This window comes from Cherax quadricarinatus, unplaced genomic scaffold (assembly GCF_038502225.1).
Source record: "Cherax quadricarinatus isolate ZL_2023a unplaced genomic scaffold, ASM3850222v1 Contig148, whole genome shotgun sequence".
Lineage (NCBI taxonomy): Eukaryota > Metazoa > Arthropoda > Malacostraca > Decapoda > Parastacidae > Cherax > Cherax quadricarinatus.
In genome coordinates, this window is record NW_027195174.1 from 19,681 (window position 1) to 38,657 (window position 18,977).

At 38.2% G+C, this 18,977-nt stretch overlaps 1 protein-coding gene across 1 annotated transcript in view; it reads right to left on the bottom strand.

Moving 5' to 3' along the window:
* Nucleotides 1–18,977, bottom strand: part of l(3)80Fj (lethal (3) 80Fj) — a gene marked incomplete at its 3' end in the record, with an annotated part of 271,490 nt that overhangs the window by 12,666 nt on the left and 239,847 nt on the right. The window contains 1 exon segment of the mRNA XM_070080109.1: nucleotides 17,936–18,121. Within this exon segment, the coding sequence (XP_069936210.1) occupies nucleotides 17,936–18,121 (186 nt within the window).

The window sequence follows — 18,977 nt, forward strand, 5'->3', positions numbered from 1 at the left end:
TTTGGGCCTAGATATGAGAGAATACATCTATGTGGTATGTGTGCACCACATAAAACAGATCCTGCAGCACACTGTGTATAATGAGAGAAAAAAATGAAATCATGATTTTTCGATTAAAACAGCAACTTTGCAGTGTTTTTTCGTATGTTTTTTATAGTTGTATTTGCGATTTCTTGGTCTCATTTGATAGAATGGAAGACATATTACAGAAATAGAGATGATTTTGATTGGTTTTAGCACTGGAAATGGCTTGAAACCGAGCTCAAAGTAGCAGAAATGTTATTCAAGAGTAAACAAACGACCTCACACGTCTAATACACGCCAGCTGGTGGGTCTAATATGCATTCACAAATATGGTGATGATATTTATACAATTATTACAGTATTGCATAACAGTAAATCTTCTATTTTTTGGTGTGAATAAAAATTCATTATGTGAATAAAAAATCAAAATGGAATTTATTTGTAAAGCCTCAAAACATAACTAATGAACAGAGGAAATGTTAGTTTAGTGCCAGGAATGCCTACATTGTTCATTCTGGACCCTATTTTGAAATTGGAATATTTTGAACTTTGTGTTAAATTGGCCAAATTAACAATTTCCGATCACTTTATTTTGTAGTTGAAACAGTTGACTTGGCGATTTCTTGTGCTCAATCGATAGAATAGAAGTAATACTAGTGAAATAGCTAAGAATTTGGTCAATTGGAATAATATAATTGGCCTAAAATAGGAGTCAAAGTCGGCAAAATCGCCGATTCGTAAATATCGCTGACACATCAAAATTCGCGAGAGCATAATTTCGTCAATTTTCCACCAAATTTCGTACTTTTTGTTTTATTACCTTCACAAAAAGATTCTCTACGATTTCATAAGAAAAAATAACAAATTTTTTTTTTGAAAATTCTTGGACACTGGTGCGTGACTCCAGATTTGGGCCTTGGACCCTGAAAGGGTTAAAGAGTTAAAGCCATATAGCATGACTTAATAGAATACTCAGTTCTCTTGTATTCATTGTAACTCTTCTAATGACCATATGTACTGTTATTGCCTTATTAATCGTAAGTTAATTTTAAGTTTGCCCGAAATGCTCTGCATATAAAGGGGATTTTGGCATGTACACCCAACTATTATACTACTTTGTACATACATGTATCATGTTAAAATAAAATATATTATTATTATTACAGCCTCTCCTCACTTAACGACAGAGTTATGGGCCTAAAGCCCCATCGGTAAATGAATTCGTCGCTAATAGAGGAATCACCCCTTACTGACACTTCGAAAGTGTCACCACCCAAAATTAACACATTCATTTTTATGTTTGCTAGGAAATTCCTTTCAATCTGTTTATTATTAATGGTAATACAACATAAAATAGGTCAATAACTTAGTTCCGAGATATTCCAGGAAACGCATACATAGCTGATTACTTGGTATTTTTTTTTTTTTTTTTTGAGAAAATCGCACTTTTTTTCAGTCTTTGCATAGGATAAGAATGATCTTCTATAGTTATCCTTCAGGCGTGTAGCATTTTCAGTAATGATCGCGATAACTTTTTTTTTTTATTCCTCCCCGCCCTCCACCCTTCCATAATATCAGTTTTCATTAATTTGGGAATCTTTGTCATGCTTCTACATTATTTATGTTATACCTAATATTTTGGAATAAATATGATAGGTAGATAAACTTTACTGATAGTAATCTTATAATAATACAATATTATATAGTGCCGAAAGACATACCTCTCCACACATCATGGGCAATCATGAGTTACTGATACACTGCTGCTTCTCCCTCTGCTACAGCTCTGCCCACTTTGTAATGATGCCAAATGGTAAATTAAACAGCATATTAGAAAGAAAAAATAAAATAAAAATGAAACTCCACCTTGATAACTTTATTTTAAATTGCATAACTCTTATATATTACAGAAAACAATAAAAAAGTAAAATACTCATACAAGTTAAGCTTACAGAAAAATAGCTAAAGAATCTGGCAACATTTTAGTGTATCATGTTTCTACAAGGAATTATAGTCACCTTACAAAAATTATTTTTATGATGCGGTGAGTAATATACATCTGAACATGAAGTGAATTTTCAAAATTTTTTCCCGATATTTTTTATTGATTTACTTTTTTTTAATTTTCTGTCTAATACATTAAATTCACCAACTATCATTACGAAGTGGGAGGAGCTAAATGAGAGAGGGAGAGGCGAGTAGTAGCATTCAGTACCTGGTTAGTTGTAATGGGCCTCGGATGTTAGCCATGGTGCTAATAAATTGTTGTGTAATTTCGCTATTATATTTATTCCGAATTGATATCAGAAACATGATAAATACCCTAGAACTGTAATAAAGATTCTGAAATGAATAATATACAATGGACCCCCGAGTTTCGTTGGCATTGACTTTCGTGAAATCCGACTTTCGGCAAGTTTTTTCGGAAAATTTAGCCTCGCGGTTCGTGATTGGACTTGATTCAGTGACCGCCCGGTACCCGTCCGCCTTTCGCCGCGCACACAAAGCCAGTCTCCCACACCATTCGCACTCAGTGTGCCATTGTTTAACCCCTTGACTGTCGCAACACCCAATCCTGAGGTGTCTCCTGGTGTCGCAAAATTTAAAAAAAAAAAAAAAAAAAAAAAAAAAAAAAAAAAAAAAAAAAAAAAAAAAAAAAAAAAAAAAAAAAAAAAAAAAAAAAAAAAAAAAAAAATTTCTTATGAAATGATAGAGAATCTTTTCCCGATTGTAATGACACCAAAAAAAAACGAAATTTGACGGAAAACTGACGGAATTATGCTCTCGCGAAGTTAGCGACCTCGGCAATATTTACAAATCGGCGATTTCACCCACTTTGAGCCCTATTTTCGGCTAATTCCGTTGTTCCAGTCGACCAAACTCATAGCTATTTCTTTAGAACTCCATTTTTTCTATCGATTGAGTACAAGAAACTGCCCATTTACCGATTTCAACTACCCAATAATGTGGTCAGAAATTTGCAATTTGGCCAATTTCACGAAAATTAAAAAATATGACAATTTCAAAATTCGTTCCAGAATGAACAATGCAGACATTCCTGGCTCTAAAATAACATTTTCTTTGTTCATCAGTCACATCTCCAGGCCCCTCTGATATTACTCTTGCTTTCTATTCTGAATTTTTATTCAAACAAAAAATAGAAGACTTACTATTATGCAGACTACTGCAATACTGTAATAATTGTATAAATAACATCAACCGATTCATGACTGCATATTAGAATGGCTAGTTGGACATTTAGTGGACAATGACATCATTTGTTTACTTTTGAACATTGGCAAAAATCAAACATTTCCCCTACTTTGAGCTCCATTTCCAGGTTCTTTTTATAGTAAAATCAATTAAAATCACCTCTATTTCTATAATATATTTTCCATTCTATCAAATGAGACCAAGAAAACGAGAATACAACCATAAATACTATACGAAAATAGACCACAAAGTCGGCATTTTAATTAAAAAAAATGGTCAGAGTTTTTTTTTTCTCATTATGCACTGCGTGCTCCAGGATTTTTTTTGTATGGTGCACACTGACCACACAGACCCATTCTCTCACATGTGGGCCTATCAGCTTTCTCCTGCTTGATTTGAAGCCGCTAGAATTTATGAGTATATATACGTCAAACACGGTACCTCGTGAGACGTATATATACGGCCGCGACAGTCAAAGGGTTAACAGCACGTGACCATCACCCTGCGGGTTCATACAATACATTTCATAATAATCCATTGTTTTTTGTGCTTGCAACTGCTAAATAAGTCACCATGGGCCCAAGGAAAGCTAGTGCAAGCCCTTTGGTAAAGAAAGCGAGGAACACAATCAAATTCAAGAAGGAAATCAAGAGAGGGATTTTGACGGGTTTGGGGTTGACCCTAAGGAGCCTATGCCAGTTGTGGAATCTATTGTGGCATTGGGGAAGTCCCTGGGGTTGGAGGTAAGTGGCAAGGATGTGGAAGAGTTGGTGGAGGACCACAGGGAAGAGATAACTACTGAAGAGCTGCAAGAGCTTCATCTGCAACAGCAAGAGATCACAGCTCAGGAAATTGCTGCAGAGGAGGAAGAAGAGATGGAGGAAGGTACCTTCTTTAAAGATTAAGGACATCTGTGCAAAGTGGACTGAGGTGTAACATTTATGGATGAACTTCACCCTAACAAACCTGTTGCAGGCCGTATTGGCAACATGTGCAATGACAGTGTTGTGTCCCACTTCAGACAAATCTTAAAGAAACGCCAGAAACAGAGCTCTCTGGACAGATATTTTGTGCGACAGGGTTCCAGTGACTCTCAAGTTGTTCCCAGTGCCAGTGTCTTTAAAAAACAAAGAAGGGAAGTAACCCCAGATAAGGACTTCATACCTGAAGTCCTAATGTTAGGAGATTCTCCCTCCGAACAATAGTGTACACCTTCCTCCTATCCCCACCTCCCGTCTTCCATCCACCCAGAAGTCTTCAGTAAAGGTAAGTGTAATATTTTTATTTTATATATGTATGTATTTGATTTATCATTATTTTCAGTATGTAAATCTTTATTTAGTTTGAGAAAAAATATTTTAATTTAATATTTTTGGGTGTCTGGAACAGATTAATTTTATTTCCATTATTTCTTATGGGGAAAATCGTTTCGCCATTCGGCAGACTCTCTGGAACGGATTAATCACGAAACTCGGGGGTCCACTGTATGCCATATTATGTGAATCGGGTAGAGGTGGAGGCTGCTCCTCTGGGATAAGATCATAAGATACATGTTTTCTCATCTGTACCTCTGTTCTATAATGAGAGAAAATGATGTTTACATAAGGGGAAACACTCCTAGATCACTCTTGTCATAAGAAAAAATGCAAAAATAGCCTTTATTATTATAATAATTTATAATAATAATTTATAGGTAGTAGGTTGGTAGACAGTAACCATACGGGAAGGTACTACCATCCTACCAAGTGAGTGTAAAAGAAAGCCTGTATTTCTTTTACATGATGGTAGGATTCCTGGTGTCTTTTTTGTGACTCATAACCATGCAGGATTTCAGGTACGTCTTGCTACCTCTACTTACACTTAGGTCACACTACACATACATGTACATGTATGTTTATGTATACACACTCATCTGAGTTTTCTTTGATTTTATCTTAATAGTTCTTGTTCTTATTGCTTTTCCTTTTATATCCATGGGGAAGTGGAATAACAATCTTTCCTCCGTAAGCCATGCGTGTTGTAAAAATCAACTAAAATGCCGGGAACAGTGGGCTAGTAACCCCTTTTCCCATATAGGTTACTAAAAGAAAAAGAAGAAAACCGTCAAAGTGGGATGTTTGAATGTCAATATATCCATACTCATTATTTATCATTTCTAAACCCATACCTCTAACTAATCCTAGTTTAAAGTCCTAACAACCCCCTCAACTGAGCTAGCAAGAAAACCCACACCTGCCCTGGGTAAGTGAACCCCATCCCTGGCATACATGTCATTTCGGCCATAGAAGTTGTCCCAGCATGTTTCAGTGTCACTTCTCTATTACATAAAAACATAAGAGAGGAGGAACACTGCAGCAGGCCTGTTGGCCCAAACTGGGCATGCCTTCTTAAATCCATCCATCCACAAACATTTGCCATACCTATTTTTTATGCTACCCAAGGCATAGCTTTTGCAACCTTTCTTTCTCATGTACCAGCTGACATTTCCACCACATGTATAACTACTTCCTCTACTTGTGTGGGAGAAACATTGTCAATAAAGGATCACATTATACTGCTGAGTATAACCATGCATCTGGCAGCCAGGCTGCCAGACACAAGGTCGTAAGTTGAGTGGACGTATGTCGAGCAGGTCGTAAGTCAGATGGTAGGTTTACATTGAAAGTAAGTGATTTGTGATCACTTTCCCCAAGCTCATCATTAACCTCAAGATTATTAATTAGTGAATCTTTGTTGGCAAGAACCAAGTCAAGCAGGTTGTTTCCTCTAGTTGGTTGTCACAAACTGTTTTAAAAAGCAATCCTGAACTGTATCAAGAAAATCACTAGACTCAAGGTTTCCTGTCAAATTGTTCCAATCAATTTGTCTAGAGTTAAAATCTCCAATTAACACAACATTTTCATATCTAGACGCCTTATGAATTTCGTCCCATAGCAGCTTACTGCACTCTCCATCAAGGTTTGGGGGCCTATAAATCACACCCAAAATTAATTTGTCACGACCCAAGCAGATTCTGTGTCCAATGTTTCTAACCTTATATCATGTCTAACACAACAATTTAAATTATCTCTGACATACTTCGCCACTTCACCACCCTTCCTGTTAACTCTGTCAGTGTGGAACAGTTTATAAGCCTGTATGCTGCATTCATAAGGCATTTCTCTATCTTTCAAGTTGAACCAGGTCTCAGTTATAGTAATAATATCTATATTACCTGCACTTGTGAGTAATCTTAGTTTATGTATCTTATTTCTTAGACTCCTACTATTTGCATAGTAAACCTTAAGGGAGCTAGTTACTCGTTGCCCTCTACTATCCCTCTTTGTTTGTTGATCAATTGCTTTGCCTTTACTAGTAACTTTATTTTGAATATTATCTTTTAACCCTTAAACTGTCCAAACGTAGATCTACGTTTGCACGCGTAGAGCTCCGATCTTGATTTTCTCCATAAGAAACAATGTAAAAAAAAAGTAGATCTACGTTCGGAGCGCTACGCGAGCAAACGCAGATCTACGTTTGGACAGTTTAAGGGTTAAACATATCCCTGAGGTATCCTGGTAATATCTGCTATTTTCAACAATAATACTGCAGCCTGATTGCTTCCCACAAACACCCATACCTCTATAATCTATCAGTTTGAAGTCCTAGACAAGTCATCAATTACCCCCTCAATCGAACTGGCTAATGCAACCACTCCAGCCCCAGAGGGATGAACCCCATCCCTTGCATACGTAACACGTTTGCCATAGAATTTGTCCCAGTTATCAATGAATGGAATTGCAAGTTCTTTGCAGTACCTGTCTAGCCAGCAATTTATACCAATTGCCCTAGACATTCATTCATTGCCCACTTCCCTTCTAGGCAAGATGCTACATATGATAGGGATCCCTCAGACCTGACTACTTCTATGGCTGACCTGTCCTTATCCAGTAGCTCCTGTCTCCTGCCCTTCCCAATGTCATTTCCACCAGCACTAAGACAGATAATGGGTTTGTTCCCATTACCTGACATAATATTATCTAACCAACACCAGCTCCTGGGAGGCACACCCTCTGTCTGACTTTTCTATCTCTGTTACAAAAAGCAAGGTCCATATATCTTACCTGAGACTCTCCCACAATCAGAATATTCTTACCTTGATTAGCAGGGGAGTCAGAGGTACTTTTAACCTCACTAACCACTGAAGTACACTCGTCTTGGAGAACAGAAAATCAATTTCCTACCTTCACATCTCCTTTATTAACCCTCCTTATCTTCCTTCTTCTTGAGCTGTGAACCACTTGCAACTTAAAGTGGCTGCCACTTTCACTGGTATTAACCATTTCCTCCTTACCAGCACCAACTATCTCACACACAATCCCAAACCCACCTAGGCGAAGCTTCAGCCTCCTATTTTCCTACTGAAAAAGTAGGACCTCCTCCTTCAACACTTTAATGTGAGATTCTAAAACACTACAACATTTACCTAACCCAATTTTCAATGCTTCCCAAGCAATAAGCTTGGATAATTCTATTCACTCATGCGCAAGTCCCACTCAAATCAAATCGTGTGTGTGGGGAAGTACCCTGTCTGGTGGATGGGGAAGTACCCTGGCTGGTGTGTGGGGAAGTACCCTAGCTGGTGTGTTCTTGATTTCTTTTGTGTTTATCATTTTCTATGCCTATGGGATAGCACTAGGAGCTTTCTTTTGGCCCATGGTGGCTTATTTAGCAGTTGCAAGCACTAAAACAAATGGAATAATATGAAATGTATAATAATAACATGTGGGATAGTGCTCCCTGGCTGATAAACAATGACAGACTGACTGTAAATGGTGTCAAGCTGCTTGGATGCGTTCGGGACGAATGACTATTACAGAGCTAAATGACTATCACTGAGCCAATATTTTGACAATAATGTTGAAGGATCAGTTATGGAAGGAGAAGAGAGAATATGAATATATAAATTCAAGGCTTATGTGGATTAAAGTAAAGGTTGGATGCGAAAAGTGGGTCATAATAAGCGTGTATGCACCTGGAGAAGAGAGGAATGTAGAGGAGAGAGAGAGATTTTGGGAGATGTTAAGTGAATGTATAGGAACCTTTGAACCAAGTGAGAGAGTAATTGTGGTAGAGGACCTGAATGCTAAAGTAGGAGAAACTTTTAGAGGGTGTGGCAGGAAAGTTTGGGGTGCCAGGTGTAAATGATAATGGGAGCCCTTTGATTGAACTTTGTATAGAAAGGGCTTTAGTTATAGGTAATACATATTTTAAGAAAAAAAAAGATAAATAAGTATACAAGATAGAAATGACAGTAGTTTGTTGGATTATGTATTGGTAGATAAAAGACTGTTGAGTAGACTTCATGATGTACATGTTTATAGAGGGGCCACAGATATATCAGATCACTTTTTAGCTACACTGAGAGTAAAAGGTAGATGGGATACAAGGAGAACAGAAGCATCAGGTAAGAGAGAGGTGAAGGTATATGAACTAAAAGAGGAGGCAGTTAGGGAAAGATATAAACAGCTATTGGAGGATAGATGGGCTAATGAGAGCATAGGCAATGGGGTCGAAGAGGTATGGGGTAGGTTTAAAAATGTAGTGTTAGAGTGTTAAGCAGAAGTTTGTGGTTACAGGAAAGTGGGTGCGGGAGGGAAGAGGAGCGATTGTTAGAATGATGATGTGAAGAGAGTAGTAAGGGAGAAAAAGTTAGCATATGAGGAATAACATCTTGTAGGAGTGAGGAAGAGCCAGTCGTGAGTGTGGGGGAAGTTCGTGAGGCAGTAGGTAAAATGAAAGGGGGTAAGGCAGCTAGGATTGATGGGATAAAGATAGAAATGTTAAAAGCAGGTGGGGATATAGTTTTGGAGTGGTTGGTGCTATTATTTAATAAATGTATGGAAGAGGGCAAGGTACCTAGGGATTGGCAGAGAGTATGCATAGTTCCTTTGTATAAAGGCAAAGGGGACAAAAGAGAGTGCAAAAATTATAGGGGGAGAAGTCTGTTGAGTATACCTGGTAAAGTGTATGGTAGAGTTATTATTGAAAGAATTAAGAGTAAGACAGAGAATAGGATGGCAGATGAACAAGGAGGCTTTAGGAAACACACACACAAATAACCCGCACATAAAAGAGAGAAGCTTACGACGACGTTTCGGTCCGACTTGGACCATTGACAAAGTCAGTGTGACTTTGTCAATGGTCCAAGTAGGACCGAAACGTCGCCGTAAGCTTCTCTCTTTTATGTGCGGGTTATTTGTGTATCGTTCCAGTCACGGTATTGTGCCTTTTTTGTTATTTAGGCTTCAGGAAAGGTAGGGGGAGTGTGGACCAGGTGTTTACAGTGAAACATATAAGTGAACAGTATTTAGATAAGGCAAAAGAGGTTTTAGTGGCATTTATGGATTTGGAAAAGGCATATGACAGGGTGGATAGGGGGGCAATGTGGCAGATGTTGCAAGTGTATGGTGTAGGTAGGTAGGTTACTGAAAGCAGTGAAGAGTTTTTACGAGGATATCAAATTGGGGAGGAGGAGTATGGAAGAAGTGAATGTTTTCAAATACTTGGGAGTTGACGTGTCGGCGTATCGATTTATGAAGGATGAGGTTAATCATAGAATTGATGAGGGAAAAAAGGTGAGTGGTGCGTTGAGGTATATGTGGAGTCAAAAAACGTTATCTATGGAGGCAAAGAAGGGAATGTATGAAAGTATAGTAGTACCAACATTCTTACATGGGTGTGAAGCTTGGGTGGTAAATGCAGCAGTGAGGAGACGGTTGGAGGCAGTGGAGATGTTCTGTTTAAGGGTAATGTGTGGTGTAAATATTATGCAGAAAATTCGGAGTGTGGAAATTAAGAAAAGGTGTGGAGTTAATAAAAGTATTAGTCAGAGGGCAGAAGAGGGGTTGTTGAGGTGGTTTGGTCATTTAGAGAGAATGGATCAAAGTAGAATGACATGGAAAGCATGTATGTAGTGGATGTAGTGCAGATGACAAGAAACAGATGATTGCTGATGTTATGAATGAAAAGAAGTTGGATGTCCTGGCCCTAAGCGAAACAAAGCTGAAGGGGGTAGGGGAGTTTCGGTGGGGGGAAAAAAATGGGATTAAATCTGGAGTATCTGAGAGAGTTAGAGCAAAGGAAGGGGTAGCAGTAATGTTGAATGATCAGTTATGGAAGGAGAAAAGAGAATATGAATGTGTAAATGCAAGAATTATGTGGATTAAAGTAAAGGTTGGATGCGAGAGGTGGGTCATAATAAGCGTGTATGCACCTGGAGAAGAGAGGAATGCAGAGGAGAGAGAGAGATTTTGGGAGATGTTAAGTGAATGTATAGGAGCCTTTGAACCAAATGAGAGAGTAATTGTGGTAGGGGACCTGAATGCTAAAGTAGGAGAAACTTTTAGAGAGGGTGTGGTAGGTAAGTTTGGGGTGCCAGGTGTAAATGATAATGGGAGCCTTTGATTGAACTTTGTATAGAAAGGGCTTTAGTTATAGGTAATACATATTTTAAGAAAAAGAGGATAAATAAGTATACAAGATATGATGTAGGGCGAAATGACAGTAGTTTTTTGGATTATGTATTGGTAGATAAAAGACTGTTGAGTAGACTTCAGGATGTACATGTTTATAGAGGGGCCACAGATATATCAGATCACTTTCTAGTTGTAGCTACACTGAAAGTAAAAGGTAGATGGGATACAAGGAGAATAGAAGCATCAGGGAAGAGAGAGGTGAAGGTTTATAAACTAAAAGAGGAGGCAGTTAGGGAAAGATACAAACAGCTATTGGAGGATAGATGGGCTAATGAGAGCATAGGCAATGGGATCGAAGAGTTATGGGGTAGGTTTAAAAATGTAGTGTTAGAGTGTTCAGCAGAAGTTTGTGGTTACAGGAAAGTGGGTGCGGGAGGGAAGAGGAGCGATTGGTGGAATGATGATGTAAAGAGAGTAGTAAGGGAGAAAAAGTTAGCATATGAGAAGTTTTTGCAAAGTAGAAGTGATGCAAGGAGGGAAGAGTATATGGAGAAAAAGAGAGGTTGAGAGAGTGGTGAAGCAACGTAAAAAGAGAGCAAATGAGAGAGTGGGTGAGATGTTATCAACAAATTTTGTTGAAAATAAGAAAAAGTTTTGGAGTGAGATAAACTAGTTAAGGAAGCCTAGAGAACAAATGGATTTGTCAGTTAAAAATAGGAGAGGAGAGTTATTAAATGGAGAGTTAGAGGTATTGGGAAGATGGAGGGAATATTTTGAGGAATTGTTAAATGTTGATGAAGATAGGGAAGCTGTGATTTCGTGCATAGGGCAAAGAGGAATAACATCTTGTAGGAGTGAGGAAGAGCCAGTTGTGAGTGTGGGGGAAGTTCGTGAGGCAGTAGGTAAAATGAAAGGGGGTAAGGCAGCCAGGATTGATGGGATAAAGATAGAAATGTTAAAAGCAGGTGGGGATATAGTTTTGGAGTGGTTGGTGCAATTATTTAATAAATGTATGGAAGAGGGTAAGGTACCTAGGGATTGGCAGAGAGCATGCACAGTTCCTTTGTATAAAGGCAAAGGGGACAAAAGAGAGTGCAAAAATTATAGGGGGATAAGTCTGTTGAGTATACCTGGTAAAGTGTATGGTAGAGTTATTATTGAAAGAATTAAAAGTAAGACTGAGAATAGGATAGCAGATGAACAAGGAGGCTTTAGGAAAGGTAGGGGGTGTGTGGACCAGGTGTTTACAGTGAAACATATAATTGAACAGTATTTAGATAAGGCTAAAGAGGTCTTTGTGGCATTTATGGATTTGGAAAAGGCATATGACAGGGTGGATAGGGGGGCAATGTGGCAGATGTTGCAGGTGTATGGTGTAGGAGGTACGTTACTGAAAGCAGTGAAGAGTTTTTACGAGGATAGTGAGGCTCAAGTTAGAGTACATAGGAAAGAGGGAAATTATTTCCCAGTAAAAGTAGGCCTTAGACAGGGATGTGTGATGTCACCGTGGTTGTTTAATATATTTATAGATGGGGTTGTAAGAGAAGTAAATTCGAGGGTCTTGACAAGAGGTGTGGAGTTAAAAGATAAGGAATCACACATAAAGTGGAAGTTGTCACAGTTGCTCTTTGCTGATGACACTGTGCTCTTGGGAGATTCTGAAGAGAAGTTGCAGAGATTGGTGGATGAATTTGGTAGGGTGTGCAAAAGAAGAAAATTAAAGGTGAATACAGGAAAGAGTAAGGTTATGAGGATAACAAAAAGATTAGGTGATGAAAGATTGAATATCAGATTGGAGGGAGAGAGTATGGAGGATGAGAATGTATTCAGATATTTGGGAGTGGACGTGTCAGCGGATGGGTCTATGAAAGATGAGGTGAATCATAGAATTGATGAGGGGAAAAGGGTGAGTGGTGCACTTAGGAGTCTGTGGAGACAAAGAACTTTGTCCTTGGAGGCAAAGAGGGGAATGTATGAGAGTATAGTTTTACCAACACTCTTACATGGGTGTGAAGCATGGGTGATGAATGTTGCAGCGAGGAGAAGGCTGGAGGCAGCGGAGATGTCATGTCTGAGGGCAATGTGTGGTGTGAATATAATGCAGAGAATTCGTAGTTTGGAAGTTAGGAGGAGGTGCGGGATTGCCAAAACTGCTGTCCAGAGGGCTGAGGAAAGGTTGTTGAGGTGGTTTGGACATGTAGAGAGAATGGAGCAAAACAGAATGACTTCAAGAGTGTATCAGTCTGTAGTGGAAGGAAGGCGGGCTAGGGGTCGGCCTAGGAAAGGTTGGAGGGAGGGGGAAAAGGAGGTTTTGTGTGTGAGGGGCTTGGACTTCCAGGGGGCATGCGTGAGCATGTTTGATAGGAGTGAATGGAGACAAATGGTTTTTAAACTTGACGTGCTGTTGCAGTGTGAGCAAAGTAACATTTATGAAGGGATTCAGGGAAACTGGCAGGCCAGACTTGAGTCCTGGAGAAGGGAAGTACAGTGCCTGCACTCTGAAGGAGGGGTGTTAATGTTGCAGTTTAAAAACTAGTGTAAAGCACCCTTCTGGCAAGACAGTGATGGAGTGAATGATGGTGAAAGTTTTTCTTTTTCAGGCCACCCTACCTTGGTGGGAATCGGCCAGTGTGTTAACCCTTTCAGGGTCCAAGGCCCAAATCTGGAGTCACGCACCAGTGTCCAAGAATTTTCAAAAAAAAAAATTTGTTATTTTTTCTTATGAAATCGTAGAGAATCTTTTTGTGAAGGTAATAAAACAAAAAGTACGAAATTTGGTGGAAAATTGACGAAATTATGCTCTCGCGAATTTTGGTGTGTCAGCGATATTTACGAATCGGCGATTTTGCCGACTTTGACTCCTATTTTAGGCCAATTATATTATTCCAATCAACCAAATTCTTAGCTATTTCACTAGTATTACTTCTATTCTATCGATTGAGCACAAGAAATCGCCAAGTCAACTGTTTCAACTACAAAATAAAGTGATCGGAAATTGTCAATTTGGCCAATTTAACACAAAGTTCAAAATATTTCAATTTCAAAATAGGGTCCAGAATAAACAATGTAGGCATTCCTGGCACTAAACTAACATTTCCTCTGTTCGTTAGTTATGTTTTGAGGCTTTACAAATAAATTCCATTTTGATTTTTTATTCACATAATGAATTTTTATTCACACCAAAAAATAGAAGATTTACTGTTATGCAATACTGTAATAATTGTATAAATATCATCACCATATTTGTGAATGTATATTAGACCCACCAGCTGACGTGTATTAGATGTGTGAGGTCGTTTGTTTACTCTTGAATATCGGCAAAAATTTAACATTTCCGCTACTTTGAGCTCAGTTTCAAACCATTTCCAGTGCTAAAACCAATCAAAATCATCTCTATTTCTGTAATATGTCTTCCATTCTATCAAATGAGACCAAGAAATCGCAAATACAACTATAAAAACATACGAAAAAACACTGCAAAGTTGCTGTTTTAATCGAAAAATCATGATTTCATTTTTTTCTCTCATTATACACATTGTGCTGCAGGATCTGTTTTATGTGGTGCACACATACCACATAGATGTATTCTCTCATATCTAGGCCCAAATGTACCACTCACAGTTTATCAGAGTGAGCTGAGCTCATGGCGTAGATCTACGGTTTGGACACTCACTGTAAAGCCGTAGATCTACGGGACGGACCCTGAAAGGGTTAGTAAACAATAATAAATTTCCGAATATTACAAAATCTGACAACTACGAAATCCAATGGGTCCACTGTACTTGTTAATTCAATTAACATAACAACATAAGAGAGGATGAGCATTGAAGCAGGCCTGTTGGCCCATACTAGGCAGGTCATTCACAAATCTAACTCACTAATGGAATAAACGCTACCCAAGCAATAAGCTTCGACAATTCCATTCACTCGCATGCAAGTCACGCTCAAATCCAACCCCTCCCACTCATGCACTCATCCAACCTATATTTGAAATTACCCAAGGTTCCACCTTCGATATCCCTACTAGGCAGACCGTTCCACTCCTCAACCACCCTATTACCAAACCAGTACTCTCCCATCCCCCCCCCCAAATCTCAACCCATCCAATTTGAATCTACCATTGCGGGCTCTCTCTTGGAGAAACATCCTCAAAACCTCATCCATATCCCCCTTGCCATAAGGTTTTCATTGCATTCTCAGTTTGTTAGTCTCTTTTGATAGAATTGAAGATATATTACAGAAAAAGAGATAGTTTTGATTGGTTTCAGGTTGGGAAGCACATTAAAATTATTATTTTTATTATCACACTGGCCGATTCCCAGGCAGGGTGGCCCGAAAAAGAAAAACTTTCACCATCATTCACTCCATCACTGTCTTGCCAGAAGGGTGCTTTACACTACAGTTTTTAAACTGCAACATTAACACCCCTCCTTCAGAGTGCAGGCACTGTACTTCCCATCTCCAGGACTCAAGTCCGGCCTGCCGGTTTCCCTGAATCCCTTCATAAATGTTGCTTTGCTCACACTCCAACAGCACGTCAAGTATTAAAAACCATTTGTCTCCATTCACTCCTATCAAACACGCTCATGGATGCCTGCTGTAAGTCCAAGCCCCTCGCACACAAAACATTAAAACTGAGCTCAAATTAATGAAAATGTTCGATTTTTACCAACGTTCAAGAGTAAACAAATCACGTCATGTGTCTAATACATGGTCATGAATGGAGTGACATTATTTAATCAATTTTTACAATAATGCAGTAGTCTGCTTAACAGTAAATCTTCTAATTTTTGTGTGAATAAAAATTCAGAATGGAAAGCAAGCATATTACAAGAAGGGCCTGGAGACGTGACTAGTGAACATAGAAAATGTTATTTAAGTGCCAGGAATGTCTGTATTGTTTATTCTGGACACTATTCTGAAATTGGAATCTCTTGAAACTTGTGTGAAATTGGTCAATTACCGATTTGTGATCACTTTACTAGGTATAGTTGAAATAAGTAAATAAGAATTTTTTTTTTTACTCAATCAACAGAATAGAAGGAATACTAACAAAATAGCTATGAGTATGGTCGACTGGAACAATGGAATTAGCCAAAAATAGAGCGTAAAGTGGATAAAATCACCGATGCACAAATATTGCCGAGACCGCTAACTTTGCGAGAGGATAATTCTGTAAGTTTTCCATCAAATTTCGTACTTTTGGTTTTATTACCTTCCGAAAAAGATGATCCATCATTTCATAAGATAATTTATTTTTAACCCTTTTAATATTGAGACCCTTGCTCCCAAATCTGCTTATAGTGTCAAAGAATTAAAAAAAAAGTTCTTGTGAAATGACAATCTTTTCCCAAAGGTAATGAAACCAAATGTTTGAAATTTGATGGAAAATTTATGGAATTACACTCTCGCAAAGTTTGCGGTCTCGGCAATATTAACGCATCGGTGATTTCGCCCACTTTGAGACCTATTTTGGGTTAATTCCTTTGTTCCACTCAACCAAACTCATCTATTTCACTAGAATGCCTTTTATTTTACCGATTGAGTACAAGAAATTACCCATTTACCTATTTCAACTACACAAAAAAGTGATCAGAATTTACTAATTTGGTCAATTTCACACAAAATTCATGAAAGGCTAATTTCAAAATAGGGTCCAGAATAAATAATGCAGACATTCCTGGCACTAAAATAACATTTTTCTCTGTTCATTAGTTACGTCTCCAGGACCCTCTTATATTACGTGTGCTTTCATTTTTAATTTTTATTTGCACAAAAAATAGATGATTTACAGTTATTCAAACTACTGCATAATTGTAATAATTGTATAAATAATATTAGCACATTTGTGAATGCATATTAGACCCACCAGTTGACATATACATATATTGGACACGTGACTGTGATTTGCTTACTCTTAAGCATCAAAAATTGAACATTTCCACTACTTTGAGCTCAATTTCAAGCTACTTTTAGTTGGTAAACCTTTCAAAATCATTTCTATTTCTGTAGTGTATCTTTCATTCTATCAAATGAGATAAAGGGAATGAGAATACAACCATAAATACCACACAAAAATACATCGCGAAGTCGCTGATTTAAACCAAAAACACAGTCGCAGTTTTTTTTTCCTCATTATACAGTGCTTGCTGCAGGATTTTCTTTATACTGCGCACACTGACCACACAGACCCATTCTCTCTTATGTAGGCCTACCAGCTTTCTCCTGCAAGATCTGAAGCTGCTAGAATTTTGGTGTAGTACTACAGGACTGATACTGGCTTCAAAGTCATAATATTATGGGACCGACACCAAAGGGTTTAAATTCTTCGACACTGGGAGCAAGTTTTCGAGCAGGGGTCACGACAGTGAAAGGGTTAACCAACTTGTACTGGTTTATGGGGTATTTCAAAGGTAGCATGAGGTGGTTAGCTGTTGGGGTAAGTGTATTCTAACCTAACCACTCTGTAATCCAGCAAAATCACTAATCTGGCACCCTACAGGTCCCGATGATGCTGGATTAGTGATAGTCAACATGTACCTAGCATGCTGGATAAACAACTAAGTGTCTTAAGTGTATGTATGCACTGGTGTTCTTTCATCCATTTTTCTTTTTTTTAACACATTGGCCATTTCCCACCGAGGCAGGGTGACCCAAAAGAAAAACCCAAAAATTAATATTGTTATACCTTTCTACTTTCTTGACTGTTTACTATTTTGTTTTGATTTCTCCATAGGAGCACAGATGCTACAATAAAGTGTACTGAGCTGTGATACTTGGTATAGTCATTGCTTCAAGAATATCAGTCATTGTTTTAAACATCAACTGTTATTGTTAAAAAACTATACCTGAGAACCTATCTGAATGAACTTTAGCCCAATTAATTTTTTTACTGCCATGTGCCATGCTATGGTTTATCTACTTACCTATACATTTGTTGTCACATTCATTGAATTAATTTTAATGTGAAAATCCTAAACATCTTTGTATACATATATACAAAATTAGGTTTAAGCTTGTCCAAAATGTTTAACATAAACCAGGGCTTTCCATGGGTAACATTATAGGTCTTCAAATTTTGTACAAACAATGTGTCGTCAAGTGGAAAAAAAGAATTTCAATCAGAATTTGAAGTTAGAGAGAGTCACCAAAGGTAATCTGTGACACTGCTGCTAGTCATCACTGCAAGCTAGTCATCATTAATGCTACATCAACATGGAAAAAAGTTAATGCTGACTGACCTTTAGTATTGGTGGGATAATTTGTCCAATGTAAGGAGTAAATTCGTCTTGGAATACAGTGGGCAGGAAGATAAACATCATAATATAACCATCCTTGACATGAGGAGCAATGTCTGAACGTTCAGCTGTAGCGATGATGTCTGGCATGAGACGATGAAGCTTCTCAGGGCCAAGACCACCTACCACCTGCAACACAAATATTACATTAATACTGACCACCTGCAACACAAAACATTAATACTGACCACCTACCACCTGCAACACAATACATTAATATTGACCACCTACCACCTGCAACACAAGTATTACATTAATACTGACTACCTGCAACACAAGTATTACATTAATACTGACTACCTGCAACACAATACATTAATACTGACCACCTACCACCTGCAACACAAATATTACATTAATACTGACCACCTGCAACACAAAACATTAATACTGACCACCTACCACCTGCAACACAATACATTAATACTGACCAAATACCACCTGCAACACAAGTATTACATTAATACTGACCACCTGCAACACAAGTATTACATTAATACTGACCACCTGCAACACAATACATTAATACTGACCACCTACCACCTGCAACACAATACATTAATACTGACCAAATACCACCTGCAACACAAGTATTACATTAATACTGACCACCTGCAACACAAGTATTACATTAATACTGACCACCTGCAACACAAGTATTACATTAATACTGACCACCTGCAACACAATACATTAATACTGACCACCTACCATCTACAACACAATACATTAATATTGACCACCTACCACCTGCAACACAATACATTAATATTGACCACCTACCATCTACAACACAATACATTAATATTGACCACCTACCACCTGCAACACAATACATTAATACTGACCACCTACCATCTGCAACACAATACATTAATATTGACCACCTACCATCTGCAATACATTAATATTGACCACCTACCATCTGCAATACATTAATACTGACCACCTACCACCTGCAACACAATACATTAATATTGACCAC